This window comes from Girardinichthys multiradiatus, chromosome 12, assembly GCF_021462225.1.
Source record: "Girardinichthys multiradiatus isolate DD_20200921_A chromosome 12, DD_fGirMul_XY1, whole genome shotgun sequence".
Lineage (NCBI taxonomy): Eukaryota > Metazoa > Chordata > Actinopteri > Cyprinodontiformes > Goodeidae > Girardinichthys > Girardinichthys multiradiatus.
In genome coordinates this window covers 21,004,564-21,015,329 of record NC_061805.1, presented here as the reverse complement: position 1 = coordinate 21,015,329, position 10,766 = coordinate 21,004,564, and the positions used below count along the sequence as shown (strand labels likewise).

At 36.3% G+C, this 10,766-nt stretch overlaps 2 protein-coding genes across 3 annotated transcripts in view; one reads left to right on the top strand and one right to left on the bottom strand.

Moving 5' to 3' along the window:
* Positions 1 to 2,188: 2,188 nt before the first annotated feature.
* snap29 (synaptosome associated protein 29) lies at positions 2,189 to 6,327 on the bottom strand. The gene is made up of 6 exons (XM_047382027.1): positions 6,234 to 6,327; positions 5,226 to 5,459; positions 4,312 to 4,505; positions 3,716 to 3,801; positions 3,524 to 3,628; positions 2,189 to 3,184 (listed from the first exon to the last, which is right to left on the bottom strand). Exons 2-6 carry the CDS (start codon positions 5,457 to 5,459, stop codon positions 3,024 to 3,026), a joined length of 780 nt encoding a protein of 259 aa, XP_047237983.1. The 5' UTR covers positions 6,234 to 6,327; the 3' UTR covers positions 2,189 to 3,023.
* Positions 6,328 to 8,109: 1,782 nt separating this feature from the next.
* The window catches only part of pi4kab (phosphatidylinositol 4-kinase, catalytic, alpha b), a 46,005-nt gene continuing 43,348 nt past the window's right edge, over positions 8,110 to 10,766 (top strand). For both annotated transcript variants that reach the window (XM_047381090.1, XM_047381089.1), the window contains exons 1-2: positions 8,110 to 8,259; positions 10,475 to 10,591. In XM_047381090.1, the coding sequence (XP_047237046.1) occupies positions 8,161 to 8,259; positions 10,475 to 10,591 (216 nt within the window). In that variant the 5' untranslated portion in view covers positions 8,110 to 8,160. The remainder of the gene's footprint in view (positions 8,260 to 10,474; positions 10,592 to 10,766) is intronic.

Below are 10,766 nucleotides of genomic sequence, written 5' to 3'. Positions count from 1 at the left end.
TTATGTTTTTATTTTATTTTTTTTACTACTGTCTCACTTTGTCCTGAGTCCATTTTCATTAACCTTCAAATAGGTATTACAGCTTTTTTGACTGGAATAGTAGAGACTGTATAGACACATGTTTTAAAAACTGAAAAAAAGAACAATAATAGTCGGCAAGGTACTGACCACCGATAGCTACTCCATGTGATCCAAATTAAAAAATTGAAAATCTGAATTTTGCCTTTAAGTTGATCAAAAATTTAAAAGAGTTAATATATTTTTGTACATCTGGATCTGATTAGAATAGTATATCAGTCATAGCCACTATCTAAAAGGCTTTTGATAAAAAATTATAAGAGCACAAAATCTTAAATCAGCATTTACAAAAATGTTTAATGGTCATTGCTATTTTCTGTGTTTCTCTTAAAGGTGCTTTGCCTCCTCTATCAATCTCTCCAACTTGCCTCCCTCCCATCTTTGCTATCCTCCCTGCATCCTCATTCCAGCTTGCTTGCAAACCTCCTTTTGTCAGCACAACACTTTATTGTCTCTCACTACTGTGATGGCAGTAGAGTGCCGTCAGCCTGACAGTCCATCCCCTCTGTTGCTTTGCCCCTGCTTTCCAAAGGGCAGGAAGGTCCGTCGCTGGCTCAGTGCCTGATGGGGTCCGACAGCAGTGTGTTCTGGGATTACAGTTACTGAAAAGGGGGCCATTCCAGCACCAGCGGCTTTTGTCACAACACGGCCACAGTTTACTTTTGACAAGACAGCTGTTCAAAGCGTTTCTAGTCTACATGTATGGTGTGAAGGGAAAAAACTAGAGGTGACATCCGTTTATCAGGGGTCTATCAAGGGATGTCTGCTGCCACCTTGACCTCAGGTTTCACCCTTCAGTATGTTTGTTTAATGCTACAGATAGAATGCCTCATATCGTCACTAACAAGAACAACAAGAAACCAAGGATAATTTCATAGGTTTTTTTGTGGCTGTTGAGATCTACGTTCGAGTCCAAAACTGAACTGCAATATCTGGCATGTTCTGTAGTTTTTTATGCCCCTCAGTATAGAGTGCGGAATTTTAATTTAGCATTTCTGCAATGATTTCTGCCTTTTCTGCAATACATTGCAGGAAATTCTGCAATAGTGTATTTACTGCTTCATTAGAAATATGTATTGAAAGAAAAGTTGAAAAACACCAAGAATCTGACTTAGGGAGAGTATAAAGATATTACATATAAGTGGTCTGAAAACAAGGCCTTGAGGAACACCACTTCAGATGCTAATGAAACCTAGCAGATTTGAACCAACTTAGCACAGAATCCCACCCAGGTTTCCCAGAACATAAATAAATATGTATAGGCCAAATGTTTCCATCACAGCAATGAGATGCAGTTATGGCAAGACAAACGTTTTTCATACATAACTGACTGTCACGTGATTTAAAACTTTTACTCTATGCTTCTAATGAAGCATTGAGATCATCTTAAAATAAGCAAGAAAGCAAAACCTAAACTGAGCCATAACAGAGCTATTAAGAGATGTAAAATACTCAACATAATACAGAACCAAAAAAATGTATTGCATAAAAATAAGAAACACACTTTAAAATATAAAAACAAAATATTTAGTTTGTTGGTGTTTCTTGTGTCCCTTTTCTACAGTTGTTAATAATCCTGCAGTTAAATGACAGCTTCTGCTCCCTCCTTTCTACATTTAAACTATCTGTGTACATGACTGATTCTTCAAAACAAGTCCTGCTTAAGGCATCACAAAAAATGTCTTTTTCCTTGTGTATGGGTGAAATATGTTTAGGAGGCATGTACTGTAATTAGCAAGTCAACCTGATGAATGCTTGTTGCGCCTGTGGGAGCAGCTGGTCCTACACATAGGAATGATAATGAATGGATAGTCTAGCATAAGGAGATGAGGTATATACAGCAGTACAGGTGGCACACACCCCAGAAGTGAAATAAAATTCATCAAAGGGATAGCTTCAAATTTATTTTATAGTAATTAAAGTATACTAAATATTTATGTTTACAGCCATAACTAAAAAAAAACCAAAAACACTGTCCTTCTGAATATATTTAAAACAACATAACGACATTTTTAGCAGCTGCTCAAGCAAGCTCCAGCCTTGAGGTATAACGCCACCTTGTGGTACTATTGGCTTTCGGCTCTAGCTTTACCTCCGCAGAACACCCGAGTCCCAAAATGAATGTTCTTTATTACGTATCTTAGTTTAATTAAAAGGCATGACAAACGAGGCAAGAGTCATCTATTGCCCAACAACATTATACTGTTGTCAAATGACAAATCAACAAGCTTTCAACATAATTTTTCGAAAAAAAAAATCATGTCTTTCGAACTTGGAACTATAACGCAGAGTAGATCTTTCACTTTTTTTTTTATTACTTTGATGTGTTTATTCCTTCTGTGCAGTTTTTATACACACAATAGCTTGATACTATTTATGTTGTACAAAAATTATCTGAGAAAAATTCTGCAGGAAATTCTGCAGGAATCAAATTTTAAATAAATCAAAGCAAGCTACTCCGTCAGATGAAGCACCAGTTGAAAAGTAATCAAGACACAGATCCAAAGACATTTCTGACACATGTAAGGCAAATGTGACTCAAGCAAAACTTTCTGCTTGCTTGTGTTTTGTTTATACTTTGAAAGGTGGCTAAATAGTGTACAAAAAAAAAAAAACAACAGTATTTTAAAATTCTCCCCATCTATCAAATTAAAATACAAACAGGACCCTTTCCACATGCACATCTTTGGTGATCGGGCAAAGAAGGAAAAACACTAAAACATTAGGACATAGATGCAGTGAAATTTAACAAAGCAAACAACCAGAGCAAATGTGGAAAGCACATTCCATTTCCTGAAAAAGAAATCACTGTTTTTTTCTAGTAGAAGATAAACAAAAAGACACAACAAAACAGGCCATTCTTACATAAACAACGGCCAGGGTCATGTGTGAGGATGATCTGCTGCCAGTTTGTGTCAAACGTTGGATGACTCCAATTGTGAATCTTATTTTAGGTTTTTAATTTGTTGGTTGGTGTTGCTGATCTTCCCATCCATTTTGTCCACTTTGTTGAGCAGGGAACCGATGGAGTCGTCCTGGTCCTCAATCTCCGACTGAAGACCGAGTCCGAGATTCTTTAGTCTTGCCAGGCCACTGGACATCTCATCTGAGTCATTCACAGGAAGTTTTTCTTTCAATAAACCAGTATTAGAATGGCTCTTTAACCTAACAAAAACGTGTCTTTATGTACGTGCAAGGAACTTTTATTTTTTTCTAAAGTAGAATTAAAGTACCAGTTTGGGATAATACAATGTCTACTTTATGATACATTTACAACCAAAAGTAATATAAACATGTTTTACAACTTACAGTAGCTGTATTGAAAAAGACTGCAGGGTTGATAAAGATAACCTGACTTTTAGAGCATCTTTTTCATGAATGCATTTTTACAATTAGAAAATTAATTAATTAATTATGAGACTTAAAAATGATAGATTTTTGTTACCTAAATTGTTGTCAAGGCTCTGGTGAGCCTCCCGCAGGTATCTGTTCTGAGGGTATCCATTCTGTCTGGATGAGCTGTCATCCATTGATGCAGCAGCTCCAAAACCTCAAACATAACAATTTGAAATGGTTTCAGCCACTTCAAGGTATGCATATGAAATCCAGCAGAGAACGTCCTGGTGCCAGTTCTTACCTCCTGTATCCAACTTTCTTAGATTGGGATGACTAGCTTGATACTTATCTTCGTGTTCTCTGCTGCTGGACATGGCCGTCTGTAGTCTAAGACAGTTAGGGAAGCACTGTTCAGCCAGTCAGTGAAAATCAATACATAATTCACCTAAAATGACTTGATCTGTTCTGTATTTATATCTGGTTTACAGCTGTGCATTCATACAGCATTTTGTGTCAGTATCTTTGTCAAAGTGTTATAAAACTGTTTCAAAATCAAATAATTTCAGACATTTCCATCCAAACATTATCATTTCTTAAATTACAACTTTCACTATTAATATGTCTTTCCTCTGGTTCTTAAATATGTTTTCAAACTTTGGTTTAAATTTCATCATAAAATCAAAGGAATTACATTTTCCAAAAACTTTACAATGATGGTATGTTTTTGATTTAATTCAAATCAACAGAAAATATTTAGTTTCCCTAATAAAAGCCTACAGGGCTGAGAAATATAAAATAATGTGGTCAACAAACAGGAAAGTAAGCCAACATTAAACTTTACAGAACTAGCAGCTAAAAACAAGAAACGGATGCAAAGGAGGAGGAATTGAAACTTACCTCTCATTCGTCTGGTAGGTCTTTGGCTCTTCAGGTGCTGGCTTTGTTTCTGGTTTGCCCTTGAAGTAGTTGACAAGTCCTCCCCACACACTCTTCATAGAGGTGATATGTCTCTGACTAGTTTTCATGGCCTCATCCATGTTGTCTAACATCTTGTCCGTCCTCTTCAGGGCCTCACCCTGTCGCACCAACTCCTACACAGACAAATATCAAACAAAGACGTATGATATAAAGATGAAGGATACTATACTCCAGGATAAAATGACTGTTCAATACACGACTTCAATGATTTTTAAAAGCAAGAATTGGTTGCACAGGTGACTATTTGCAATGTAGATTCTCACCAAAGGCAACAAAACGGTGAATAAACACATGGAATTATATAGTAAACAAAAGGTATAAAATAACTAAACATTTCTATATTTTAGATTCTTCAAACTAGCCCCCCTTTGCCTTGATTACTGCTTTGCTCTCTTGGTGTTCTCTCCATGACCTTCATGAGGTGATCACCAGAAATAGTTTTCCAAAGAGTCTTGAAAGAACTTCCCAGAGGTTAATTGACAAAAGGCCAAAGGTTAATATGTCAGTCATTACAGCAAAAGTTGGCTACTTTAAAAAGTCTAAAATGTAAAAAATATTTAAAGTTCTTTTACAATTTTTCATTTGCTACATAATTCCATCTGTGTTCATTTACAGTTTTGATGCCTTCAGTGAGAAACTACGTACAATGTGAATAGTCATAAACATAAAGAAAACCATTAAATGAGAAAGGAATAATTTGGAATAATTTGTTCAATACAGGAAAAGAATATTGTGACAAGTTTTTTGTCCATGTTGCTCAGCTCTAGTTAACATGACTTTCATGCCCATTAAGAGCGTAACTTCTGAGTGCTGCTGTAAATGTCTGGCTGTACCTCAGCAGTTTCCACACCCATCTTCTCAGATTCATAGATGAGGCTGAGCGAACGGTAACTGCTGTCCACGGCGGACTTCGCTGTGCGCATCACTTCCTGCTGAAGATTCCTCTGCTTCCTCTCTGCATCTGTCAACCCACTGTCACTTTCGTCTTCGAAGCTTCTGCTTTTGGGCTTAAAACTTTCCTCATCGTCATCATCAGCAAATGGGTTGTGGGACTTAGGGTAGGCCATCTGTGATGGAAACACAATGTTTTGACTAAACAGCCTTTTTTAAAGCTTTTAGTGTGTAAGCAGGATTAGCTTTAGTCAATACTGAGCTTTCACCCTTGGTATGTTTTTGTTATATAAAAACAGGAGCGAGGACATGAGCATTGTGTGAAACTAAAACAAAATTCTGATATAACAAATGAAACAATCAGCTGGAACATGCATTACATGACAAATTCACAGTTAACTCTCCTAATTAACCTGTAAGCACTTATTAGATTAACGTGTGAGGTGATCTGGTAACCTTGGTAAGTTTTCATTTTTTATAAAATAGTTGATAACTTAGTAAACAGCACTGAGTAACTATTAGCCTGCATAACGCAGCCTCTATTAACTATAATATCCAAGCTTTGTACAAATGAACGGATCAGTAGTTATATGCTGGTCTTAAGATTTGTTTCTCTAAGATAAATCAGTAGCTTTAACGAACCTCCACAGAATAAAAGCGACTTTTACATGATACATAGATGCAGTTAAACACATCGTTATCCACTAACGCAGCTGTATTACAAAAAATAAGCTTTATCAATATTTCATAATAGGTTTCGGCTGTTTTCAAGGGATATCTTTTCTAGAAAGGTGGCTAGCCAGCCAATCAGATATGGCCAATGGCTACACCCGCTAGTAAAGAAACTACAGCTGAGCAGCGCAAAAATGAAGGTTTTTCTCCTCCTATATTCGATACAGTTTGAATGTTGTTTAAAACAATAATAGTAAAGACCAAGATGACAGGTAAACCTTTTTCACTGTCGATATCCCAGGCGTTGTTCCCTGTCAGCTGACGGTTAGCGCTTCCTGTAACGTTTGGTGACGTAGCTGCGTCATATCGTAGCGTCTACCACTGCGTAACAAAAACGCGTAAGGCAGACTGCAGCCAACGGCTTCTCAAAATATCAGAATACGTGTTATGTAATCACAAATACGTCTTATATAGCTATAAAATTTATTTTAAAGTTGGCTTGTTACCCTTTCAGCAGGGGATGGTTATAGTACCTATAATATGTCTATGCCTGTATGTCTTTTTATCAGGCTTTTCCATGTTAATTATAGGAATGTCAGCAAGTCTACCTGTGTACATTTCTCCCTAGGACTTTTCTTTCCTACCCGAGTCAAATTTTTTTTTATAAATGCTAAAACGTTTCCTTTTCTAAATACGACATTTGTACCTGAATCTGTAACTCAGTGGAGTACTTTTGTCAAGGAAAATATTGAATGGAAAATATTTGGCTTATCCTGAAAATTCTTTAAACTGAGAAAGTGAAAGCGCTAAATATAATTCAAACAGTTTATACGGGTAAATATTTTCTTTTAAAAACGATTTAAATGTTTTGTTTTACTTATGGGGATTAACCAGAGACTTCCTCCCATTTGTTCTAACTCTGCATTTATCACCTATCCAAAAACTATAGAAAGATACAGGTAGTTTTAATCAACGTGGTTGCCCAGAATTTATTACAAATAACCGCTTACATGATCTAGGAATTTATCTTGTCAAAAACAACATTAATTCAAAATAAAAACAGGCAAAATATTTACATCAATATTGGACTATAACAAACTGCTTAGTGGGACAGTGATGTGTTACTCAAAGCTGTGCTGTTGGAAATTGCTTGTATATACCGTCAAACTGAATAAATTAGAACATGACTGAAAAGTTCATTTATTTCAGTAACTCAGTTCACAAAGTGAAACACATTAAATAGATCAAATACACACAGACTCATGTTTTGAAGCCTTTATTGCTGTTAGTTAGGAGGATTTTCCTATTGTAGCTAATGAACACGTCATTTAAAATTAAAATATAATATCAGACCAATAAAAATTATTTTCGCACAGAGGTGTGAGGTTAATGAGAAGTATCTTTAGTACCTTCTTGACGACTTTTAATTTCAAAAGGTTCTTGTCATCTGACAAAGGAGCCTCATCGGAACAAATATGCTAATTTAATGAATATGACTGTATAAAGTCAAGTACTTCAATTAAATATGAACAGTCCCATTAATTAAAAAATACACTAATATTGTTACAGTGTTTTATTAACAAAATCTTAAAACATAAGACAAGACAAGATAAGATAAGATAAGATAAGATGGCAGCACAATAACCCATATTTCTGTATAGACCCTTACAAATAATAATTGAATGGTACAACTACCACCACTTTTACTACTACTACTTCTCTACTACTACTATTACTATTACTACTACTACTACTACTAACTACTACTACTACTAACTACTACTACTACTACTAATAATGTTTAGTTTGTTTGTTGTATTTTGTTTTTCTCATGTTCAAAATAAAGCCTCGTCATTGTCATCATTGTTTTTTGGGTGTTTGTTAGTATTTGCCATTTTTTATCATGTGTAAAATATTTGTTTTGAGATTATGTAGAATAAAATAACATAAACAATCAAGCACACGGAACAAAACTAAAGAGCACTGTGAAAGTACAGTGTCTTTCTTCCGCAGTATTTGTTTTGCGGAATTTGTAAATTAATTCCCAAATCTCTCGTGTAGCCTAGAGCGTTAAACTGGAACTCGCGGCTGGGATTGTCCCCGCTGAGCTGCCGTACTGCGGCTTCCCTAACGCTAGTAGTCGCTGCTCAGCGGACTCCTCTCAGCGTCGCATTCATTCCGCAGGCTTCATGTAGAGAGGTAAACATGTCTATAATGGGAGGCAGTACAAGAGGGTTTTATTTCAACACAGTGCTGTCTCTGGCCCGCTCCCTTGCTGCCCACAGACCTGCTCCGGTGGAAAAGGTGAGAAACGAGAAACTCGAGTGATTTCCGCTTGATACCAAAAAAAAAAAAAAAAAAAAATGAACGTTAATTAGCCGAGTTAGTCAGAATAATCAAGCGCTGGTGTTCAGGGTTTCGCTCCGCTTCCGCACTGGCGGAGTCCTTTTTATTTTGACCACCGACCTGTCAGCAGAGCTAATGTTTGACGGGTCTTTGTGCGTCAGTGATTAGGGTTAACTGTTGCGGGATATTCATTGCTGCGTTTTTTTATGTAACAGATGAAAAGGGTGGGATGTAGATGAAAATGCCGTCTCTGTTGGTGAGCTGTTTGTTATCAATAAAACTGCATCACCCAGGCAGAGAGTAAGTAGTCCGACTGGATGAACGCTGGAGTCAAACAGGTTATTGAGGAGAGCTCACTGCTTGTACAATTACTGACCTGTTGAAACAGGAGAGTAAACATACATGTCTGATTAGGTTTTTCCAGTCTTAAGCATATGGGTGTAACACTCATTTTAGGCACATTATTTATTTGTTTTCAATGTTCTTTTTGCAGATTCAAATCATTAAACATGAAACATCCACCGTCTAACTTCTTGTAGATTTTGTCGCTTACAAACCGGGTCGAAATTATGCACACAGGTTCGGACACACACTAATATTTGGCTTGATGTCCCCTAGAAAGTTGCATAGAAACAACACACTGTTTATTGCCATCGACTAGTCTGAGTCGATAATTGACCACGTTTTCTATCAGAAATGGTCGAACTCATTTAAATATTTTAATTTCCTGAATATTCTACTATTTTAAGTATATCCCACAATTTAAAGTCAGGGGCTTTCTAGAGCTGCACAATTTTCCACAATTGTAGAGAGGAAAATGTGTTAGTCATAATTGATATCCTCATCACGGTATTTTACTATTGTATTGCAAGTTTATGTTAAAACATGATGAAGGGCAAATCCATTCCAAAACCCAGATTTTATGTGTATTGGAGATTATATTTTTGGAACACTCAATCATGTCTCATCATGACCTTTGAACCTGTGTATGCAAGAGTAGTTGCATTTAATCAAACTCTCAGTGGGCATTTATTTGAGATTATGTGGTGAATATGAAGATAAAGCTATAGACAATAATCTGGTTGAAAATGTGTGTATAAAATAGTAAACACAAAATGTGCATAATTACTTGCAGCTAAATGGTCAGTTTCTAATATTCTTCATATGTCTTGGCTTAAAACATACACACAGTCACTATGAAAAAGGAATTTGAAATAAATGCTGCACATGAGCTGGACTCTGTATAAGATGTATGATTATGATTCCTAGTTCTGATGTCAGTTTTCATATCACTCCACTGGAAAAGAAAACTCATAATCTTATATATTTTTTTGATTATCAAATACCCCACCGTAGCATTGTTTCAAGAAGCTCGTGCAATATCAAAACAAGCATTTCCATTCAAGGTTGCGTAACACTTTCACCAAGATCTTGTTTTAATGATAGAAACGTTGGATCTCTGTTTAAATCCTCTCCGGCACTTTTAAAATGTTCTCAGTACCCTAAACTTTGGACACGGAAGGAAATTATGTCTTAATCCATCGCATCTTGTCTCTAAGGAACCTTGGCATTGTCACATTGGGATCTGCCCATCCCATCAGAGAAGAAGTCTGTTGATGAATAAACTTGGTCATTCGACACCTTTTGCATAGTAGTAGACCTAATTGTTGGTGCACAAATCATTGCTAAAGCTACACTTGATGCCTAAATTATTACACCTCCACCTCAGGCTTGTATGCTAGGTCCCAGGTGTGATGGGCATCACTTCATCTTCGGTTCTTCTTGCAAGGATGGACCCATTGCTCTGAAACAATCTAAATCTGGACTCATCAGACCTCATCACCTTTTGACCTTGCACGATAGGCCAGTCTTTATGCTTCCAAATTGTATTATGTTTTTTTTTTTTTATAACTTTATGTAGTTTTTCCAGTCCAACCAAATATTTAATCCTAATATCTTGATTTCATCTGCTCTTCACTATTTTAAATTGATCCAAAATCATAGTCATGGACATTTTTGTATGTATTTTTTTATTTTCCTACCTATTTGTTTTCCACAGATGACAAAACATATCCTACCTCTGTACGTTCCTATGGACTAGTGCTTCTGTGTACCTGTTTGTACCAGGTGGTGTATATTTTTACCTCAAAATAATCTGTTTGTGCTCTTTTAGGTCCAGAAGCTGCAATGTATGTGTCCAGTGGAAGTCCGTGGTGTGTTCACTTTAGATTTTCGGCGCAGAGATGCAGTTATTGCACTCGCTGTGTTTCTGGTGGAGTCTGGCCTACAGGTAGGTGTTTGTCAGCATTACTGAAGAGCTGGCATGTTAAAGAGTGGTTTAATTTCATGTTTGGGGTCTTCTAGTATTTAAACCAGTACAATCAGATGCAGACTAGTTTTAGCTTTCATGTGTAGATAGAAATTTATAATATTATTTTAAATAAATATTTTTAAAGCACAATAAT

Excerpts from the sequence above, each read along its gene's own strand:
- snap29 (XM_047382027.1), bottom strand. The coding sequence starts at position 5,459 with ATGGCCTACCCTAAGTCCCACAACCCATTTGCTGATGATGACGATGAG. Across the intron at positions 3,629-3,715 it reads AAGAAAGTTGGATACAGGAG|GTTTTGGAGCTGCTGCATCA; the intron begins GTAAGAACTGGC and ends GTTATGTTTGAG. Across the intron at positions 3,185-3,523 it reads GAGCCTTGACAACAATTTAG|ATGAGATGTCCAGTGGCCTG; the intron begins GTAACAAAAATC and ends TGAATGACTCAG.